The 23440-nt window shown below is 51.6% G+C and overlaps 1 protein-coding gene across 8 annotated transcripts in view; it reads right to left on the bottom strand.

Moving 5' to 3' along the window:
- SEMA5B (semaphorin 5B) overlaps positions 1–23440 on the bottom strand; it is a 120679-nt gene that overhangs the window by 38602 nt on the left and 58637 nt on the right. For all 8 annotated transcript variants that reach the window (XM_044771481.2, XM_070508978.1, XM_070508979.1 and 5 more), the window contains 2 exons: positions 5306–5495; positions 547–646 (listed from right to left, as the gene is read on the bottom strand). In XM_044771481.2, the coding sequence (XP_044627416.2) occupies positions 547–646; positions 5306–5456 (251 nt within the window). In that variant the 5' untranslated portion in view covers positions 5457–5495. The remainder of the gene's footprint in view (positions 1–546; positions 647–5305; positions 5496–23440) is intronic.

A 23440-nucleotide genomic window follows, 5' to 3' on the forward strand; every position in this document is an offset into this window, starting at 1 on the left:
GGACCATCTCTGAGCTCCCTTCCCCACCAGAACTGGTCTAGGATTTTGTGAGAACTGTCTCCTACTACCCTGCCCCATAGAGTTTCCACAGGTCCTCCCTAGAGCATATTATCCTGTGAATCCCGGACCAGGACAGTGGGGTAACCGAGGTCAGGCAACAGGGAAGTGAGGCCCTTCATAAAAGCAGCCCAAAGCCTGTGTCCCGTGTCCCAGGTGCAGGTGGCCAGCCGGCCAGCAGGGGGCTCCAGGGCACCTTCTCTGCGCCGAGCTCCTGGGGAGCACGCCAACCAGGCAGGTCCTGGCCAGCAGGCTTTCCTGCTCTCAGTAACCGCCAGCCACTGAGGGATGTGGCTTGCTGAGATCCGGAGGTCTAGAGGTCACTTCCCACCTCCACTTCCCCAGAAATGCTTCCTTCTGTGAGGGACAGACAGGGCTTGGCAGAGAGGAACAGAGCCCAGGGTGAGGGTCTGCCCACGGTGGACTCATCCTATCCACTCAATTCTAAGCACCCTCACTCCTGGCCCCAACCTTCCAGCACCTCATTACCTGGCTCCCACGATGAGCTGGTTCCTGGAGGGATCCAGAGCGAGCTGGGAGAAATCTCGGGCTCCAGGGTAGGTGAAGTTAGAGATCCATGGCTTCAGATCTGGTGGAAGGAGAGACAGCCGCTTGGTTACTTTTGGGCCAGGGGCTCCCAGCTGCCCCAGCATCGGACCCAAGAATGGAAGGGCTGCAGTCACGGTGAAGTCACGGACCAGCGAGGCAGGTGGGCACCACCTGCCCACCTCTGTGAGTAGTCAGCCTGGGGACACAGGGAGTGAGGCTGTTGTCACTGTTCCTGCTACGTTCCCTACCTCAGAGAAGGGCCCCGCCCACCCCCTAGCTGCCCAAAGGGAAACCTGTAATCATCCTTGCCTCTCCCAGACCCCCACCAGCCACATCAAACACACTGGCAAATCCTGTCTGTTCTGCCTCCAAATTGTTTCTGAAGTCCATCCATCTCGCCCTCTGCGCCCCAGCCCCCAGCCAAGCCGCCATCATCGCTTGCCTGGACTGGTGCCAAGAGCATCCTAACTGGCCTGGCTTCCACTCCTGCTCCTCCAGTCCGCTTTCCACAAGGCAACCAGGGCGATCTTTCTAAAATGCAAATCTGGTTATGTCACTTTCCAACTCAGAACCCTAAAATAGCTCCCAGTTGCCCCCAGGAAAAGTCTCAACTCCTGTGAAGTCCTTCGGGTTCTGGCCTCACTGTCCTCCCAAGTCGAATGCCTGGCACATTAATTATTTATAGACCCACCAAAAGACTGATGCTTCATCTTTACATTCCCCCTCAAACTGTCCACCCCCGCCACACTAAATTAGAACACTGTGCACTTCTCCAGACCTATCCCACAAGAGCCTGCAAACCTTTGCACTTCTGTTCTCCCTTGAACGAACGGCTCCTGGTCACCCCCATCCCCGCCCCGCCTCCTCCAAGAAGCCTTCCCTGACTCCGCCAAGCCAGGGGGAGGGGCTCCCACAGACTTCTGCTTTACTACCATCAAAGCCCCCATCTTGCTGGGTGTCTCACTCGGTAGTTTGCCCTGGGGGACCGGGAAGATCTTGCTTCTTGGATCTCCAGGCTCTTCTCGGCATCTGGAAGTATTTGAATGAATGTATGAATAATCCTCAACTCCCTTCTGTACAAGAAGAATCAAGTTTTCAGACAAGACTCCACGGAGGCGGGAGAAACAGAGGGTGGGTGGTTAGTGTCCATCCCTATCCCCAAGGAAGGATCTTCCCAGGTGAGGCCAAAGCCTTTGATGGGGACTGGGCGGGCAGAGAGACCGATCTCGCAGCCCTCTAGATGGAGGGGCAGTGGTCTGGGGAGGGTACGCCTGGGGAACAGTGCCCAGGTGACCTGCCCTCTTTCATGCCAATGGGGGTAAAGATGAGGGGAAATGTGGGGCCTGTGCTTTCTCCCCATAGTGCATTAGCGACTGGCTCACAGAAGGCCCAGAGGAGCGTGTGTGCGCACACATGTGTACGTAATCCAAGGGAAATAAATCATTGCTCATTATCCCTCCACTACAGAGTAAAGGCAGCCCTTCATTTCTGCACAACAGGCAAACACTTAATCGCTCCCTGGAGAAGTGGAGGTTTTGCGAGTTGGATGTTTTTCAGAAAACTGTGATATGCACAATTAAAAAAAAAGAAAGAAAGAAATTCTGCAGCAAAATGAAGCAAGCCTCTTGGGTCAGCCTCTGCCCTCAGCAGGCAACTACAGGTTGGAAAGGATTATCAGGAAATTGCAATGGCACTTGGGCAATATGGGTATAAGTTGTGGATCTGGAGTCAGGTAGACTGGATATTTAGCTGACCTCAGGGCCACTCTCAGAAATCCTGGTAGGATATGATACTACCTTAGAGACTAAGCCAAAGGTCCTCCTCCTCCAGGAAGACTTCCTGGATTATTACCTCTCCACCCTGATCTTATTTTGTTCCACATTCTCTCTACCCTTTCTGTTCCATTCACATTGTATGTTTTTGTAGCTCTGAATGTGCTCAAGTCTGTTTTCTGTGGGGAGAAGAGTGTGAGGGGCTTGCTATCGCTATCAGACTGGGTGTTCCCCAACAGCAGCAACCGGGACTCACTTGAATTCCCTTCTCCCTTCCGACAGGAGTATTCCAGATGTGGGCAGCTGAACAGGGGAAGAGGTGGCATGACTGGTCTGTGGCAAACCAGGAGAAACTCCACCTGGGGGGCTTCTTGGCTCAGTCTTCCATAAGGCCCTTTCTTGGGGAGGAGGGGAGAGGATAAAGAAACAGGGCAGAAGCCAGGGTGACAATGGGAGGTGGGGGCCGGGGGAGTGGAGGGTGGTGGCCCCTTCCAGTTTCTGTCCCTCTCTCCTAGCTCCGAAGGGACTGACAAGGGCAAAGGAGAGAGACGCAGGCGGGTGCGGCATGGTGATCCTGGGGGAGCCAACTTGGGAAGGGAGCCAGCCTCCTCTTATTAAACAGGCACGGAGGACCAGAGGGGAGGCTGTCTTTAAAACCCCAAGCACGTTCTGAGCTGCGTGTGCTGCGAAGGCTTTGGACGGCAACTTTAAGAGAAAAATGACATTCTCCGTGACGCGCCTGTGATTTTAATTATCGTCAATTCGATTACTCACTTTGTGGATTAACCACCGCCAGCGTTAACTCCATCCTGGCTTCTCCCTGACGCCTAGAAAGGTGGTACTGTGGCAACAGGAATAATGCAGCCAGAGAGAAACTCAGGTGGGCCCCCCTTAAAGAAACCCATAGGAGAAACGTCACCTCAGCCAGCAGAAAAGGGTCTGTCAGATTCTGCATCCAGCAGCTCCTCTGGGGTATTTAGGGGTTATTCACAGATCAGACAGGTGTCAGAGGAGAGGGAAACTCACAGCTACAGGGTGGAAGCTGCTGCTCAGTCAGAAATAAGGTGTAACATCGGAGGAGACTCTGGAGGCTGGGGGTTGGTGCTGGGCTGGATTATGGTGACTTCTCTGGACACAGCATCACCCAGTATGAACCAAGACCCTAGTGTGTGCTCAGTTCTGCTAAAGGGCGTGGGGAGACCTGAGGACCAGGCCTGGGCCAGGACCAACTGCGCTGGGGGACCAAAGGGAGTGACATTTAAGGAACAACAAGAGATACTTGAGTATTTAAAGGAAACTCTTGTCCACCTCAAGAGCTTCCAGCTCTGTGCCTGGCGTCAAGCAGGATCCAATAAAAGCTTGGTGAATGGACAGGAAAACCCAAAGCTGTTAGCACGAGGAAGTGGGTGATTTGCGGGGAGGAAAAGCAGAGAAGATGCCATTCCCCAGGGCTGTCAGTCCAGGATGACGGACCAGCTCTGCTTGCCCAGGGCTAAGGGGATTCCTTAATCCCTCCACATCCACCTCCTGTGTCAGCCTGAGCCTCATTCCTTCATTCTGAAATCTTCATTCAGAATCCCGCTCCTCTGTGCCCCACTTGGGCCTTCCCTTCAGTGACAGCCACCAGCACGCTGGGCGCCATCAGAAGTCGGAGGGTGCACGCGTTTTGTAGGCTTAACGACATCGCTAATTTATTTTAATCCACTTAAGCCTTCAAAGCCTTGGATCCCAGCTCAAACGGAGACAGCCGAGGAAGACAGCTGGAAACCCTCCTCCCCGGGACGGGAGCCGGTCCACAGCTGGGAATTCCGCACTTCCAAGAGTCCCCAGCCTCCGCCCTAGCTCCTAGCCTCACGGCCCTTCCCACCCCACAAATCCCACACCAGCCTCTCGTTTCCATCTTGCCCCTCTAGACTGGCTGTGTGGGGTCCCAGAGGGGAGGCTGTGCGCCCTCCCGCCTCGGCCGCGAGAGTGGGAAGAGCGCTGGATGGGAGTCTGGAGGCCATGGCTGAGGCCCGGCTCTGACAAGTCTGGCCAACCCCCTACACCTCAGCCCTCCTACCTCTAGAAGGAGGCGGTAGTCCTTCCCTGCCTCCCTGCCGGGCCATTGTGAGGAGGAACTACGACAGGTGTTTATCAGACTTGAGGACTTGAGGTCCCCTGAGCTACATGTGCCTACCCCGCTGCGAGCCGCCACATAGGTGATGGATCCTGAGGTGTCGATGCGATCATAACACCACCAGGGATCCCCAAACTGGCTAACAGGTCATGGGAGAACATCTGGGATGCTCCAGTATTCATGCCTTGTTTTGTTTTTGGACTGTCATCAAACGTATGTACTAAATTTAGAAACTGTTATTGAGAACTTATGGACCCCTCAGAATATGTCCAGTGAGTTACAAATCCCAGTTTGGGAAACACTATCATAGGACACTCTCATGACCTCCCTTGACAGACGGGGGTTCCCAGGTCCCCTAAGATGGGCATCCCTGTAGGCGTCTCAGAGCAGAAGAAGCTTTCCAGAGATCTCCAGACACTTCCTAATGAGTGAGTCATCTTCACTCTTCCCCCCAGGGAAGCCAAGAAACAGAGCTCATGCTTCCAGGAGAGCTGGAGCTGAGAGGACCAAGTAACCCTTGGCCGCCCACTCAGGGCACCCACAACCTAGTTCTCTAGCAAAGGAATCCCAGAGGAAGATCCCGCCTCCCCCAGGTAAACATGGAGGCAGGGCCTGAATAAATTGTCTGGAGACTAAATCAGACCCCTTCAGCCCATGGCTGCCTATCCTTCTTACCTCTCTCCCCAGAGGCAGAGTCTCTACAGGAAATGAACATCCTTGGACATCCAACAGGCAGAGAGGCTCTGCTGAGGTCCCACCTTCAGACACAGTCATTGCAAACAAGGATGGAGTGGGAAGTGACTCTCACCTGCAAAGGCCACGATGGGGTGTTCCCTCAAGGTGCACAGCTGCTCACTGCTGGGGTCACTGGTGACATCCTGGGAGCTGGAGAGGTGGAACACTAGCAGTGTGAGGCTGGGTGGCAACAGGGTGACAGCCAGGGGTCCCGGGAACACCATGGTGGGGCCCTCTGTAGTCCTAGGCAGGCTGGGGAAGTCCTGCAATGCAAACACTCAGGGTCACCAAATGCTCCCTCGGCAATGCCCCCTCCTTGCAATTTCCTCATGGTGGTCAGCAGCCCTACGGGCTTCGTGTGTTTGATTGTTTTTTAAAATAAATTTATATTTTATTTATGTTACTTAAAGCTTACTCTGCTCTGGTTATGCAAAGTTATAGATCATACCTTGAAAGCTAATTTCTCTTGTAATGGTATTCTGGACAAAACTGACAAATTACAGAGCTTTTTCTACTATGATCCCAAATGGCTTAAAATTAGTTTTAATGATAAAGGTGGTAGCTTAGGGATTTTAATAAATGGAGCTAGGACAAGTGGGTAGCTATCTATAAAAAGATAAATTTAGATCTATAACTCACACCTTAGACTAGGAAAAATTCCAACTGGATAAAAAATTTAAATGATAAGAATAAAACCATAAAAATACTAGAAGAAAATGCAGGCTGAATTCTTTATAACCTTGGAGTGGAGAACCGTGACTCAAAATCCAGAAGCTATTAAAGAAAAGACTGGTGCATTTAACCACATAAAAATCACAAACTTCTGCACGCCCCCTTACCCCAAAAACCAACATCAAGCAAAATCAAAAGGCAAATGACAAACTGGAAAAAAAATTTGCAGTCCATATCACAGACAAGGGGCTAACATTCCTTATATATTAAGAACTCCTGGGAATCAAGAGGAAAAAGACCAACACTCCACTAGAAAAATAGGCAAAGAATATAAAAGCAAAGAGGGCTTAAAAATATGAATGACGCTTATTCTCACTCATAATAAGAGCAGCGCAAATTAAAACTTTGAGCTATCACTCCACACCTACTAGTTTAGCAAAAATCCAAGTGAGATGGCACACTCTGGGTGAGGCTGTGGGAAAGGGGCACTCTCATATACTGCTGGTGGGCGTGCAATACAGTCCGGCCCCGTAGAGAGGAATCTGGCAATATCTGGCAAAACGACAGAGGCATTTACACTTTGACCTAATTTCCAGGAGCCTAGACCAGTGCTACTCCAAGTGTGGTCCACGGACCAGTGTTGATCCACAAACTGTGACGACTTTTGGTAAGATAAATGCAGACATTTGAGAGTAAGTGTTTAAAAACCTTTATGGTAATTTGATGGAGCAATTTTTACATCTATTGGATCTAATACAATATTTGGGCTTATATTTTGCCTCGCTTTTTTTCTCCAATTCACTACTCTGGTAATTCACTTGTATTGAATTTTACATGAGTATCCGCCTGTGACAGATTGTAAACTGAGAAGTAAAGGCTGCTCCTTCACCACACAGAGCTGGGAAGCAAACCTAGCCGACAGGGGTGCCTGCACAGGTGCAGAGAGACTGATGCACAAGATTATTCCTCGTGGCATTCTTTGACTCGACAGAAGACAGGAAACAACCAAATATGCAGCAACTGCAGACTGCTTAAATAAGCCCTGGTATCTTCATAATGGAATACTATGTGGCTCTAGAAAAGAATGGGGATTTTCTCTAGATTTTGATATGGAGAAATCTCCAGGGATACTAAGTAAAAAAAGCAAGGTGCAGAACTGTGTAATAGCATGCTACCTTTTGTGTAAAAAAGAGGGTAGAAATCGGAATATATATTTACATTTGCTTGTGTTAGCATTAACATACACCGGGAAAATAAAACTAATTCAAGAAAAAAGAAGGTTATCTATAAATAGCAAAATGGTGATTCAGGCTTCTCAATATATACCTTTTTATATTATTTCATTTTTGAATATTAAATGTGTTTAATATTACCCACTCAATAAAAATTTTAAAAACTAGTTTGGGTTCCCTAAAACTTCTAACATGGAGTGTCCCAACAGTGCCCCTGGAGGCTTGACTTGGAGCCTCTGAGCCAGCTCCCACCTCCCCCCCTCCTCCCCGGCCCATCCGATGTGTCACCAGGCCCTGGGGACCCCATATCCCTCACAGGTCCCTACCCACTGAGTGACCTCCTTGGTGTCACCTTCCTCATCTGTGAAATGAAAGTTGAACTAGATCCGGGATTCCTGGCCAGCGTGGGAGCGACTCAGAATCACTTCCACTGGGGGCAGAGCCCCGGGGCCGGCAGGTGAGTGATCCCAAAGGGGATTCTGAGGAGCCTCCCAAGGGACTAGAGGCTCCTGGGAATCCTTCCTGCTCTAAGACCCACTGCTCCTAACCCTTCCTCTCTCTTCCCTTCCTACTCCAGGTCTAGGAAATTACACAGAATGATTTTCTTCCCGCCTAAGTTCCCTCACATGTGTGGAAATAGGCTAACACGTACCAACGCATCGCTGGAACGCTTCAAGCAAACTCCCCAGGGACCACAGTCTGTGCCCCCAGCAGAGCCCCCTCCTTCCTCCCCTGCCTCATGCTGCACCCCATCCTGTGGGCCATTAGGTCCTAGAGCACCATTTTGGTCCCCTCATCCTCAGGCTCAAATTCTCCACCCCTCCCCAGGACAGTCTGGCCATCCGTCTTAGAGACCCTCTGGGAGGAAGGCTGGGCCCAAACTTACCCCCCGGAGCAATTTTTCACATGAGTTTTTCTCAGACCCAAGCTGGGTCCTTCCTGCTGCCTGTGGCTGGCAGTGCTGTCCTCCCCCTGCTGCCCATCTCCTTTCCCAGACACTGTTTCCTGGCCTCTTGAACAGGGTGCAGAGGTGGGGGTGGGGCCCAGAGGGCGGGCCAACCCTCTGGAGCTTGTCCACCTGAGTTCAAATCCCAGCTCTTCTCCTTACCAGCTGTGTGACTCTGGGAGAAAATAACCTCTCCTGGCCTCAGTTTCCCCAAATTGGGAATGAGAATAACAATATCAACTCCTCCAGCCATTGTAAGGATTAAAGGAGTTACTGCCTTTGAAAGGCCTAGAACAGTGCCTGGCAGACAGACAGCATCAACTAATGAGAGCTGTTCTGGTGCCCTGGTGGAAGGGAGACTGGGGAATTCCTTTTCCCTTTGACACTTGTGCTGGATACCTTCTGTTTGTCCCTCCCCTCTCTCTCCTCCTCCCTGCTCAGTGCCTGGACTGCTTCCGGGGCCTCCTTCCCTCTGTTTGGCCATTGGGGGCACTGGCAGAAGATGGGAGGAGGGAAAGAGGAGGTAGCAGAGTGAGCTCCCATCCTGGCTTCTCGAACTCCAGGTTTCAGCAATCCTCCCCCTCCTCCCCTCAGCTTAGAGGGGTACATCCTCTGGTTACTGGCCCCTGGGTACCACACAGTGAGATATCCCATATGGTTCCCAAACCCCTTCCCACACCTTTGTAAATAGTTCCTTTATTAAACTTCCCTCACATTTCCCAATTCGAGTGTGCCATCTGTTTCCTGGGGGACCCCGACTGCTATAACATCTAATTGGCGATTTTCAACACATATGCAAATATCATCTTTTCAGACCTTAGGTGAGGCTGTTCCTCCACCAGCCCCTCAGGGCATCTAAGGTGTTATGACAACTGCCCTCCCCTCATATGCCTAGCCCTCCCCCTGTCCCATGCCCCCTTCCCAGGCCCCCTGCCTCCCTACCCCAGGTGTGACAATCCTCCCCAGAGCCTGCAGGTCTGCCCCTCTGTGTGGCCACATCCAGAGCTCCCCTGGGGGGGCTGAATTGGGAACACATTCAGGACCCCTTCGCCTCCCCCAGGCCCCAGGCCTCACAGCACCTAAGTTCTGCAGTAGAAGTTCCACTTTCATTATGGTTTTCATATAAATATGTCCTCCTAGTCCTCTCGAATCAATAACTACTAGATTAATATCACTTTGTCCACCCCACACAGCATGTCTACTGTTTGAGGAGAAAGGATGGGAACACCTCACATGAATGGGGGCCAGGAAGGGCAGAGGGCTGGACCTGGGTCAGGGATCTCCTCCACCCAGCTACCTGCCCTCCAGGTGAGGGAGGAGGGAGAGAAGAGAGAGCAGCAGATGGATGTGCACACCGCACACAGACCAGAGTCACCCAGAGGTAGAGACAAGCACTGACCAGGGAGGGGGCAGGAAAAGCCTTCATTCAGATGAGCGGGCCAGTCCTCAGGAGTGCAGGGGTGGCCAGGGTGCGGACTGCCTGAAGCCCATGGGGGCTCTTGCACAGGCCTATTTCCAGGGCCTCCCTTGCCCTTGGCAAAGGAGCCACTTGGCCCTAAGACGGACGCAAAGGAAGGACAGAAGGAGCAGGGAAGAGAGGAGTGGGGCTGGAGTGTGGGGTGCTGATGGTCAGGGCAGAGCTCTACGAGCCAGGGCCTGTAGCTTTACAAATGTCACCAGAACAGGGGTGTCATACTGGAGAGAGAAGAGTGGTCAGCCCCACATCACTGAGAGTGTCACAGGGTCTGATCTTTTGAGCAGAGTTGGGAGGGTGAGTTCCCAACTTTGGAAGAATTCCCCGTCTTTGGAAATTACCTCCCCTTGAAACACAGGCCAAAGGGGTAGGTCCCCAGCAGCTTTATATATACACCTATCCCCATGCCACCCTAGCTGCTTGCACCAAGGATAGTCATGCGATCAAAACAGACCAAGCAGATGCTCTCCCAGCAACTTGGATGTATAACCCCACCACCACCAGGATCGAGTCAGTCTTTGTAGAGGACCCTGGAATATTAATGCAGGGCTGTGGGGTGGCCATCTTCCACCTGCCATGTGGGCTGAGGAGAGGAGCAAGACATTCTGAAGACAGAGACCGGGGCAGGAGACAGAGAGAGAGACCAGCTGGATGCTGACGCCCCCGGTTCCCAGTCCTCACCCTTTCCTGAGTCTGACCATATTCTGCTTCCAGGAGCCACCCCTTCCCAGATCCTTTTAATAAAATTTCCCCTGTTTTTGCTTCAGCCAGTTGGAGCTGTGTCAGACCAGGAGTCCCCTGCACAGTGGGCGCCTCAGTGTCCATTCGTGCCTTCCTCCTTCCTGAGGGCGCCTCCGCAGGGTTGCGGGTAGGGGCAGCGCTAAGAGGCTTTCCTTCCTCCTGCAGGCCTGCAGGCGGGATGGACGGAGCTCCATCAGCCTCAGCAGCTTCCAGGGACCTTTCACCAGGTCATAAGGACCGTGGTGCAGAAAGATAGGTGGGACCTGGATGCTGAGGACAGAATCCGCTCTGCCGACCTCCAGACTCCTTTCCCAGATTTGACCATTGCTGTCCCGTGCTATGCTTCCTTGTCTGTAAAATGGGGAGAATAATCACACCTGCCTCGTAGAGTTGTTGCAAAGATTAACTGAGTTATTTTGTCTAATAGGCTTAGAACCTGCCACAAAGTAGGTGTTGTATAAGGGTTGGCTATTATTATTATTATTATTATTATTATTATTATTAGGGAATAATCCACTCCTTGTTTGTTCAAGCCTTTGTTTTTCAGGTCTTGGTTCTCATCAGCTAAGCGCCATTCCTATCCCACAGAGTTTGGTTTCTCATGCATACAACTAAATACTGCTAAAACAAACAGGAATTTCTATTTCTAATATGTTTATCTGATCTGGCATTAAAATAATCCCGGAATCTCTCCACTGGCAGAGCCTAGCAAGAGCCCATCCCATCTCCCTGAGGGATGGAGAATACTGTGATCAGTCCTGAGCCCAGGAGGCGGCCAGACCTGGGTGCAGATCTTACTCACCCCCTGCACAATAAGGCTAATAGTTCCCTGCCTTAGTGAGAACTGAGTCTGGCGCAGAGGAGGCCCTTTATGAAATCCATTTGTATACATGCGTCATATACATGAAACAGTCCACTAGTTACCTGGGTGTCTGTCCCAGGTCTACCGATTCACTAGTTTATACAGAACTTCACTGAGCACTTGCTGAATACCCACCATGTGCCACCAGTGTTCATAGGGGAAGTGAGGGAGGGGGAGGTGCCCACCTGACACAAGTATGTCCCTGCCTTCAAGGAGCTTACAGTCCAATAGAAGAGAGGGGACATTTCCCAAGGAACAATTTATCACAAGGCAGAGACAGTGGCCTGAGGCCTGGGGTCTGATGGGGGGGCCCACAGAAAGCCTGTGCTTCACCCTGTCTTGGCGCCGCTTGTCACCAGCGCTGTGCAGGGTGCTCCAGGAGCGGGGGAAGGGAGGCGCAGCTATTTTGGGACTCCCGCTATTTTGGGAAACCCTCAGTGACAAGGAAAGCATTTTCCCAAATCATCCGCCAGAGTTTCTCTTGCCTTCTCTCCCGCTGCTGCCCCAGTTCCCTGTGGGTCCTCCATATGGGGTCACTCTAATGGTGCCTGGGGGCGTGTGAACGCTTGTGCACATATGTGGAGAGAACGCACACCCACACAAGCACCCCCCGGAGGACGCCTCGCCTTCTCTGGGACTTCTCCAGGGCTCATTTTCCCAGCACAGATAGCGGGAGGAGGATTAGCTGAAACCGTGGGAGGGGATGAAATTGCCGAGTGCGAGTGAAGGGGAGAGGGGCAGAGCGCCAAGGCCAGGGCTGTTGGAAGGCCCACAGTTCTAGAGGGACCTTTGCTCCTCTCTCGGGAGTGAAGGGTGAAGAAGACAGTGGTGGAGAGTGTGTATGAGCTGAATGACCCACAGAGCCCAGCTGGCCTCAGAGTAGGCCCCCGGGCACAATCGTGCCCTCCCCTGCTGCCAGGGGACCGAGTGTCCAGACCGCCCTCCGGAGGGAGAAGCTGAATTGCAGCATGAAGGACCATCAAACCATTCATCATTCCGTTCAGTATGAGGATGAAGAAGGTGGTCCCAGCCCTCCCACAGTTTACAGTCCTCCAAAGGAGATAGAAGCATGAGTAGAAGACGAGCAGGAAGCAGCTTATGAGGGGGTCTGAGAGAGGGACAAGATGCCCTGGGAAGGGAAGGGAGAGGAATACCTGCGGGATGGAGGTCTAAGAAACCACACGTAGAAGGTAGAACTCAAACAGGGTCTTGCAGGAAAGAACGGGGCAGCATCCCTGGTCATCAGGGGTGAAGAGCATTCCAGACTGATGGAATGACAAAGGGCCTGGGCAAAGACTCGGCCCTGGACCATCCTCAACGATCCAGCAAGGCTGGAGAAAAGGGCAGAGGGAGATTGAGAGGGAGATGAGTCTGGAAAGGAAGACCGAGGCCAAATCATGGGAGACTTCAGAGCAAACCTAACGCACCAGGAGGTTTTCTTCTGCTGAAAAGGAGAGCTTGATGGGTAGGGGCAGTGGAAGGATGTGGTCAGGTCTGCGCTGAGGGAAGTTAGGTGGTGGCAGGCGGTGGGAGGGATGGGTGAGAGCAGGCCACCTGCCTGCAGGGCAACTCTGAGAAGTGGAATCAGGTGCCTCTTCCTCCAAGAGAACCCGACCCCACCCAGGAGCATGGTTGCATCTCAGGCCCCACTCACACCCCACGGAGCACACACCAGCCCAACGGCAGCGGGCGGCCTTGGATAGAAGCAGGGGGGCTGCAGGACCAGGTAGGAAAGTGGAACCAGCCAGCGGTAGGAACCACTCAAATTACTGCTGCAAGGGGGTTCTCTCCAGAGCAGCCAGGGAGCTTTTTCTATGGATTGATAAAAAGGGTGTAATCAAAAAGGAAAAGACAACCTATGACCCTAAAAGAGGAGGGTTTGTATAAGCACAGCTGCTGTGTATTGAGAATGTGCCAGGCTCTGTGCTACGCTCTTTGCCTGCAAGACCTCATGGCAATTTGGCCAGAAAGCTGAGCGATGCCCCGGTGATCACCATTCTCAGTTGATAGGAGGAACGTGCCCTAGGTCTCAGAGCCAGTTAATAACAGAGTCAGGATGTGAACCCAAGACTGTTGCAGAGGCCCATGTTCTGGGCCACGACACACACCATCGTCCTCCCGGAGGCGGTGGCATGCCCCAGCCCTCCTGGCACCTCCCACAGCCCCGGCTCCGCATGCTCTCCAAGCAGACTTTGGAGCTTCATTTGGTTTCCTGAGTTGGCTTCCTGACCAGGGAGAGCACTTTCTGGCTATAAATTATTAAATTGACTTCCTGCTGCAAATCAGTCTCCCGTGAGTTTGGGCTGTGGAAGCCAGTTTTTCACGGTCCTGAGTGTCTCTGGAGAAAGAAATTCCAAAGGTTGCTGATGGACAGGTCAGAGTCCAGAGCCCCAGTCCAGGGTGCTGACAGCTGCCTGGCAGCCTCCCTGGGCCCAGGGTGGACAGCCGGGGGCCCGTGTGGGAGAGAGTGAGCCACTTCCTTATGTCCCCACCTCAGGCTCAGCCCCTGAGCCCTTGAGGACATTTTGGGGAAGGGGGTTCGGCTGGTCCTTCTTCTTGGCCCCCTCCCTCCTTGCCTCCTTTCAAAGTCGCCTCTTGGCTGCCTGCCTGGGAAAGGGGGAGAAAAAGTGAAGGAAATAGGGGAAAACCAAGAGCAGGAAAGAATGTCTTCTGTCTGCGGTTTGCTGGGGAGGGAAGGCGTGGGGGGCGTCTGCACTCCCCTACCCCCCCGCCCAGGGCCACGAATGCCATCTTCCCACCCACCCATCCCTTACCACTTGGGGGGTAAAGCTTAGCCAAGCTCAGCACAAAGATAAAATTGAGATGCAGATTCCTTCCCATTGCTCTCAATAGAACAGATTGGATACGGATTTTCCTCCTTTCTTCCCATTTAGACCATCTGGCCCACTGGGGCCCAGAGGGAAGGTTGGGACCAGGTGGGGGAGGGGGCAGAGGCTCCAAAAGACATCCCGGGCACTTTTCAGCTCTGGAACTCGGGGGTGAGGGTGAGGGATGCCTGTCCCAGCCACACCCTCTTTCCCAGGGGCCAGCTCATTCCCTGCCTTAGCAGTCAGCTCTCTGCTCTGGCCCAGTTGGGTTCTCCTCTCCTCTGTCTATTCCTAGCAAACTCCAAGTCGTGCATTTGTCCCACCACCGTTTGGTGGTCCTTCCTGCAGTCCCACCCACATCCCCCAACTGCAATTAAAGGAAAAATGTGATCACAGAAAGTTTAACACGAAGGGCTCTTAAAGATCATGTGGTTCAACCTCATATTTTACAGATGAGGAAACTGAGGCTTGGGAGAGAGCATCCAGCTCAAGATTGGGCAGGGAGTTGGTAGAACTGAGACTGAATAACAACCACCACAAAGACCATGTTAATACGTATCGGGCAGTGTTCTTTATATCATGCCATTTAATCCACACAATAACCCTGTGAGGCAGATACTATTATCATCCCCATCTCATGGATGGGAAAACTGAGACCAGGTAAGTAACTTGCATAAGGTCAAACTAGTGGAAGCCAGATCCAAACCCAGGCAGTCGAGCTCCAGAGCCTGCCCCTTGCACAGTCTCAGTGTCCCAGGCAGGAAAATGGCATTATTTGACATAGCCTTGGGAGTGGGGCCCGGGAATGGTGGGCTTCTTGCCAGGGCTCAGGCTGCCCCAGGGATCATTTGCAGATGGCGAAACATCTAAAGCATGGTCCACAATCGTTCTGTATTTATAGTCATGGAGTCTGGACTTGCTGCTATGAACAGAGTACGTCAACGTGAAGTAAGAACTGAAAACAAGAACAGGAGGGGACTGTTCACCTCACTTGGAAAAACAAGCAAGTGTGAACCTTGTGAGGGCAACCTGGTAGGAGATGACACGCACGTGGAGGAAGATGGACCAAATGCAGGAGGAGAGAACCTGGCCCTAGAGTGAGATGCAGAGGATTAGGACCAGGACCCTGCCTCCTAGTTGTAGCGCAGCTTCAATGAAACCAGGTGAATCGTTTGGTCCATGCCTTGCACAGATGAGTATCATGAATGGTGGTGGCAGTGGTCACAGTGAGTTGGTATGAGGATGAACAGGGATTTTTTCCCTGTTTTCCAAACATTCTGTAATATTTTATCGTTTTTGCAAGGAAAAAGAAAACAAAGGAGACTTGCCTACTTTAATTGCTGGAATTAAATGCTAAGGATGTTGCCAAACACAAATCAAGCTTATCTATTCATTAGAGCAGCCTCCTTTTCTCCTCCCCACGGGCAAGCTCTCTCCGTGGAAATGTTTTGCTATCAGATATTTGCTTGCTGTATAAAATGAAAACAGCATTTGAAAACATGCCTACGGCTCAAAATGAGCAAATCCAGCGAAAGACCTGGGCTTCCTTGGGGGTTTCAATGACGGACTCACTTGCTCAACATACGCCTTTGTGGGGATGGCCCACTTCCACTCACTCTCCTGAGCACCGTTGGTTAACACTTGGAGAGCTAGTTCTCCTATAATTCAAGAGATGGATGGTGCTGATGGTTGCACCAACAGTGTGAGTGTACTTAATGCCACTGACCTGTACACTTAAAAATGGTTAAAGTGGGTTGATGGGAATAAAATGGTGCAGCAGCTAGGTAAAACAGTATGGTGGTTCCTCAAAAAATTATTCACTGAATGACCATTTGAGCCAGCGATTCCACTTCTGGGTATATACCCAAAAGAACTGAAAGCAGGGACTCAAAAAAATATTTATACACTCATGTTCATAGCAACATTATTCATAATAGCCAAAAGGGGGAAGCCACCCAAGTCTCCATCAACAGATGAACGGTAAACAAAATGTAGTTTACCCTCACAGTGGAATATTACTCAGCCTTAAAAAGGAAGGAAATTCTGACACAGGCTACAGGATGGGTGAACCTTGAAGACATTATGCTGAATAAGATAAACCAGACACAAAAGGACAAATGTTGTATGATTCCACTTAAATGAGGGACCTAGAGCAGACAAATTCATAGAGACAGAAAGTAGAAGGGTGGTTTCCAGGGACCGGGGGAGGGGAGAATGGAGAGTTGTTATTTAACGCGTACAGAGTTTCTGTTTGCAAGAGGAAAAGTGCTCTGGAGATGGATGGTGGTGACGTTTGCACAACAAAGTGAATACACTCAAAACTACCAATGTATACGCTTAAAAATGGGTAAGATGGTAAATTTTATGTTATGTGCATGTTACCACAACTAAAAAAGCAGGCTCCTAAAGTCTGCTGGATTCAGGTAGACCAGAGGTGTGCTGCTGACCCCGCAGATGAGCAATCTTCTCCCACTATCCCCGCAGTGTGGTGCCCACTGCCAGTCCCTCACTCTTCCCCCCACCCCTCGGGCATGCTTACCCCTGACTAGTGAGTGAAGCGAGCCCCCTACTATCCGTCCACACCCTGGCTGCCTGGTTGGGGCATCAGGCAGCCCACATAAGAGGTGGGGGCAACAGGAGATGGAGTGAAGCCACATGGCATCCAAGAGACGCAGCCCCAGGAGCAGCTGAAACCACTCATTGAAGGGGGAGAATCTGGAGTGAGTCCTTGGCTACAAGGTGAACCAGGCAAAAAAGATGAGGTTAGGCTCGAGGCCAGACTTCCCGATGGGCCGTGTGGTTGCCACTGTATTCATTTCCCCCTGCTGCTGTAACCAATTACCACAGACCTGGTGGCTTCAGACAACACCCATTTATTCTCTTACAGTTCTGTAGGTTAGAAATCCAACACGGGGCTCAGGGCTAAAATCAAGGTGACAGCAGAACTGCATTCCTTCCGGAGGCTCCAGGGGAGAATCCATTTCCTTGCTTTTCCCAGCTTCTAGAGGCCGCCCACATTCCATCTTCAGAGCCAGCAGCACTGCCTCTCTTTGACCATTCTCCCATACTTACATCTCCCTCCATCATAGCTGGGAGAAGGTCTCTGCTCTTAAGGATCCTTGTGATTACAATGGGCCCATAACCTCTCCATCTCAAGGTCCTTAACTGACTCACATCTGTAAAGTCCCTTTGGCTGCATCGGGTAATACATTCACAGGTCCAGGGATAAGGATGTGGATGTATTTGGTGGGACATTATTCTGCCTACCACACCCACCATATGTACCCCACATGTGACAAAGATTTCTGGCATCCAGAGACTCATCCATGCCTGCATTTCTGAAGAAGGAAGTGCAGTAGCCCATTAATGGTCACCAGCCAAGTCACAGCCACACAGTCTCGGGGAGGAAAAAGAGGCCACTGCTGAGGGGACAGTCAGGGAGCGTGATGGGAGAGCCTGAGAGGCTGGGGAGAGAGGACTAGACATGGGGAGACGACACACACAGGGAAGGGAAGCGTGTCCCATGGGAAAGAAGATCACAAAAGGCAAAGGGGAGATGGGAAAGACCTTACAGGTGAAGTGCACTTCAGACAAGGAGGTTCATGAACACTGGCACAAAAGTCTTACCAAAGAGTGATTATCATTCACTTCCCAAAAGGATTTTCTGAAGCGTTCTTCAAGCAGTGAGTTCCACTGTGTTCTTAAAATAGGATTTACACCCAATTTTTCAGTAACACATAAAGGGATCTTGTAAATCTATTGAAATGAAGTGAGACCAGTAACATCTGCCACCTTCTGTGCTGGTGGTGTCTGAGGGAGCGGGAGGGAACCACAGGCTCCAGCCCGGCCCGTGAAAGCCGCCAGTGTAATCCCCACGGCACCCGCCCTCATTCCACGTGTGGACAGCCCAGGCCTGGAGAGGTGAGGGAGCAGAAAGCAACAGCTGGGGCTGGCCCACGGCCGACTCCACAGCGCTGTTCCTTCTACCTTTCCTTAGCGGGGAGAGTTTTCATGGTGGCAAGCGGTTGTGCGTCTGCATGGGTAACTGAAGCCACATCCCTGCCACGTGCACCCAGCCCCAGGGCTCAACGAGGGGGTCACTCCTGGGAGGGTACTGAAACCTTCAGTTAGAGACAAAGCCTTTCATTCTAAAGTTGTTACAGAAAAGACTCTGAACGGCCCAAAAGGGTTAGAACTGCCATGATGTCAACGGTTGGTTTCATGTCTTTTGGGGGAGCCAGTGAACGTGGAGCCCCAGAGGGAACAAGGGCTCTGGCCCCATTTCTCTCCCTTGGCCAGAGTCTGCTGGAAATACTCCCTGCGCTTCAAAGCCGACAACATGGAGGAAAATGTCCTAAAAATCTTAGACATTATACCTACTTTTCTGTCACTGCACTGTCCAGGTTCCTTCCAACCTTTCATTTGGCCCTAACTTTCATTTCTAGTGCTTTCTCCCAAATATGTGGTTCTCCAAGGTTCTATTCTCCATGCCCTAGTCTCACACTCTGACTGCTCCCGGGGTGGTCTCAGCTCCCGCGCCCTCCTCTCCAGGGTTTCCACTCCCACCCAGCTCCAACAGTTCCCCAGATCTCCAGTCCCTCTCTCCTGGACTCCAGACTGCACAGCCATCTCCTTCTCAGTGTCACCCAAACACCTCCACTGCAGCCTTCCCTGAGTGAATTGGTCATCTTTCTCCCTTAACCTGCTCCTCCCACATCCCCCACTGCTGTCAATGGAACTACAGTCCCCCCAGGTGACCTGACCCACATTTCAGCACTCCCAGACTCCCCTCTCCCTATCTCCTACCTCCAACCCATTCTTGAGTCCTGGCCCTGTACCTCTGCAGTGAACCCCAAACCCAGAAGTCCTCAGGGCCAGTGGGTGACACATGAGCTGAGTGCATAGGGAGGGGACAGAGGAGGGTGGGAGGACACACACCCCACCTGGACAGGACAGCTGCAACTCAGCTCTCCTCCTCTCAGCTGACTGTTGCCTTCTCAGGTCACAGGCCCAGATCTGTCCATTTTTAAAGAAAGTCTATACATCTGGATTTATGTGAAATCCCCGTTTTTAAATGCTGGCAATTACTTGCATTTTTGAAACTGCTATGTCCACCGAACAAAACAAATCTGTTTGTGACCTCAGGGCTTCAGCCTCTCTCCCAATATCCCTTCTTTCCGTTCCCAGTGCCAACATGCCAATACGTCCCTGCTCCCTCCAGGACAGGGGAACCACGTCCTCAGGGTCTCCATGGCCCACTTTCTCCGTCTTCCCTCTGCTGGTCTCAGGTCCCCTGAACCAATGTTGGTTCTTCAGCTTTAGATTCAGGCCCTCCAGAGGGGGAGAAGGGTGAGGGTGGAGGAGACAGAGAAGGTTGATGTCACTCCGGTGACACAGCCATTAATTAATGAGTTAAACATCTGGTGTTTAATTAACACCTTCCCTCCTCTTTCATCCTCCCTCCACTTTCCGTTCCCAGAGGGGCTCCATGGTGGGCGAAACGGAAGCAGAAAGCAGGAGGGCAGACGTGGGCAATGGGATGGGAGGTCCTGCTGGAGCAGGGCAGGGGAGGAGAGGGGCAGTGATGATCCCCATGTGCTGAAGGGGAAGAGGACAGGCTGGGAAGCAGGTTTGTGTTTCAGCAGGAGGGACTCAGATTAGTCCAGAAGTTTCTTGGGCAGGAGCAGAGAGCAGAAGCTCAGTGCCTAGGATTGTACAAGGAAGTCCACAGCTCTCACTGGGGCAACACTGTTGGTTGCTTCCCCGATATTCATTCCCCTATCGTCCTCAATAACAAACCCCATGTTGCACAGGGTAGCAACGTTCTCAGCCCCAGGTGAGATGCTTTCCCAACCTCTCACATAGTTAGGAGCGGCCGTGGGCGTAGTTCTGGCCGATGAGAAATAAACAGCAGTCAGCTACAGATTCTGAGAAAGTGCTGCTTTCCTTATAAGAGAATAGACTCAGTTGGCAACAATACTCCCTCCTGCCACCTTCCTGCCTTGCCGAGGAATGTGATGTTTTGAGCTATTGCAGCCATTTTGACACTATGAGAGACAGGCCAGGGGATAACAGAACAGCCTGATGCTAAGCTGGCGAGCAAAGACCAGCAGCTGCTGCCACCTCCAAACCTCTTGCTAAGTGATTACAAAAGTCCTTATGCTTCAAGTTATTGTCGGTGGTATTTTGTTACTTGCAGCTGAAAGTATTTGTAAGTGATGAACTCCCCCTTCTAACACCTCTTCTCTCCAGGGAGACAAAAAACTGACCACTCATTTAACAGAGCTGAGTCAAGTCAAGAGCAGACACTGTGCTCAGAGCACTTCCCAGCCTGCTTTGCCCAGGACCTGGGATTAGGGACGGAGAAGCTGGCAGCCGTGTGGGCCACGGCTGCATTGGATGGTGAGCTCCGAGGGGAGCTCTCTCATTACTGCCTCCCCAGCGCCAAGCTCACAGCCTGCCATGTAGCGGGAGCTCAGCTGACACCTGTTGTGTGAATGAATACATGAATGGATGGATGTGCCACTGTTTGGCACTGATGTCCCAGTGACAACCAGCTGCCAGGAAGGGGCTCTCTAGCAGCTAGCTTGAATCTAGCTGATTCAAGGCCCATCCTTCTCTGAAGGTCAGCCTGGAACATCTCTGCCCTTCAGAAGTCCCCACCCCAGTTCCTGTGATGCCCACTTAACCTCTTATCTGGCATTGATCAAGCCTTCCTGTTTGCCACAAATCTGGCTCCCTGGTTAGACTGAAAGCCCTTAGGCAGATGCCTCAACTCTTTTTAAGCCCCCAGAAACTACCAGTGTCTTGAACACTGATAAATGCTTTCAGTTGAGGTTGATGCTTTGGAGGGGGGCTAAGAGGTTGTTGATATGAAGCGTTGCTCAGAAAAGAGCTCTCCCAAGAAAAGAGTAGTCCCCAGATGTCTGTAGTACTGCCTGAAATTTTACTATTAGATATGAACTACTTTGACTAGCTAAGTTATCTTAAGTACAACACTTAATTACTCTGAACACCAGTTTGTATAATCGGAATAAAAATAATAAAACCTGTTTCATAGTGCCTTTGTGAGAATCAAATCAGCATGAAAGTACATTGTAAGAATATTTATTAAAATAAGCCCTTAAATGTGATTAGTCTTGGAAGAATTATCCCAGCAAGTATTCACTTTTGAGTGTAATCTTGTAGCCCTTAGGATGGAGAAGAACCTTAGACTTCCCTCTTCCCAACCACCTCGAAAATGACCTCTACACCATCTCCAGAAGTATGCGAGGAACTTCTTGAGTTTAATTAAGGGGGTATTTCATAGGAGAGAAAGAGGAGAGGACCAGCTCTGCAGCGGGTGCTGTGGGTTCCCCCCCCTAGATCCCCATTCCCGGGCTGGTGCATCCATGCCCCACTGCCCAGTGACCTTCCCAAGAGGCTGGTCCTTAGCCTAGGGCAGTCTCCTCGCTAGATAAGTCTGGGAGACTAAACCCCCCACCCCCCGCATGGTGGTGGCAATCACTGACCGATGGGGGGATATAAAGCCCACCTCCCCACCCCCGTCTCCGGTGTAACAACTTCTGTGGCGCAATTCATCCTCCCAAGCTTCCTGTGGGACCAGGTAGCCTTCCCCCAACAGCGCATCTTGGCCTGCCTTTGTCCTCCGCTTTGTCCTGCTTCCCTCGCCTCCTCTCAGGGGCTTCCCGTGGGCGCTCCCAGCCAACCGCCTGCCTGCCTGAGGCCCCCAGCTCACGAGAACCGGTCCTAAGACAAGCCCCTAGGAGGCCTCTGTAGAGGAGGGCTGCTGAGGAGCTAGCGTCAGGGCCAAACTGCACCCCTTGGCCCAGGGCTCTGCCCCTCACTCTGTATGCAAGACAAATTTGGGTTCAGGCCCAGCTCTCACCCCTCCAGGGCTAGAGCCTTGACCAGAGCTGGTGTCTGCACCCCATCCTCCGTGCTCTTCTGGTCTCCTTAACGGCCCCTTTGTCTCCAAGGAAATGTGTAAATCCTCTCCAAGGCCCTGAAACACTTTCCTGGAAAGCTGTAAATCTAAAAATCATCTAGTCTCCATGCCACCAGATTATCAGATGGGCCCCCAGGACTGTTTCGGCTCATAGACGCACACAGCACTAGTGTAGAAAGGGGCTGGGAGGGGAGGTAACTCCTCTTACAGTTTAATTTGGACTGTATTTCTGCATCCGTGCTCTCCCCTCTCATTATAATTGTGATCATCACAGTCTGCTTTTCTCGCCTCTAAGCCATTTACACAGCTGGACAGAGTCGGGGTTGCATGGATGCTAATCCCCCACCCCAAGCCCTTTTTACAGGTCTGGGCTCCCTAGAAGCAATGAACCTGAGTCAGAAGGGACAGTGGTCCTGGGGGTGACCTAGGAGTGGGGTGGGGTGGGGGTTGGAAGGGCCTCGGGGGTCCCGTCCCCAGGTACTGTGCCTCTTAGATTGGAAGGGTGGGGGGCAGCTGTTTGCACTATTATGTACTCCATCCCAACCCCTACACCAACACAATTGGAATTATTTCTGTGTAAGAAAGGACAGGGAGAAATCAGGTAAATTTGGATCTTCCGGAGGTTAATAATGCCTTATGTGGACATCTGAGGTCATCCTGCCCATCCCCCCAGGCTCCAGGCAAGACAGCTCCTCCCCAGTCCAGGGCAGCTGGATTTGAGGAGGGGAAGGGGTCACTTCATGTCCACTACACCTCTTAGACGACCTCATCAGTATCCGGTACCCATCGTTGTCAGAACATTCTTGCATCTTTTCTGCTCCATGAACCAACATTTATCAAGGGCCCGGGTAAATGTCATGAGCCTCAAGTATTAGGGGAAGACACTATCTCTCTCTTTGGGAAACCCCTCTTTTGAGAATTCCATGGTCTTCTGTTCACTTATTAATGCTTACATCTGATTCCATTTTTCTCATCAATGACCCTAACTTGCCAAATCCCAGACACCAGTTCTTCTGGCAAAAATACATAGTTTCTGCTCTCAAATAATTATATCTAAGCATTATTGTGTTCTTTACTGCATGATAGACAGTGTGCTAACTGTTTTACAAATGTTTTCTCTTTTTATCCTCACCCTATGCCTATAAAATAGGCTTTATTGCCTTTTGACTGATGAGAAAACTTGAGAGATTGGGTGGCTTGCCCAGGGTCACGTAGCAAGTGGCTGAGCCAGATCTGACCTCAGGTCCACTCGATGCCAAAGCCCATGCTCTTAGCCAGCCAGCTTCCCACTTCCATATGGGGCTGCTGTAGAGACAGATTCCCTCGGGAAGGGAGGGGTGGGGCGGGGGCATGGTGCTCTCTCCAGCTGTGAGGGTGCAGAGCAGGGAAGCTTTCCAGGTCTCCTCCTCAGTCCTGGGTCAAGACTGAGTCCAGTTCAGTTCCTCTCCCACCGCTCAGGGCTTCCTCCCTACATCCCATTCTGTGCTAGGTTCTGGATCCATCTT

The sequence above is a fragment of the Equus asinus genome, chromosome 5 (assembly GCF_041296235.1).
Source record: "Equus asinus isolate D_3611 breed Donkey chromosome 5, EquAss-T2T_v2, whole genome shotgun sequence".
Lineage (NCBI taxonomy): Eukaryota > Metazoa > Chordata > Mammalia > Perissodactyla > Equidae > Equus > Equus asinus.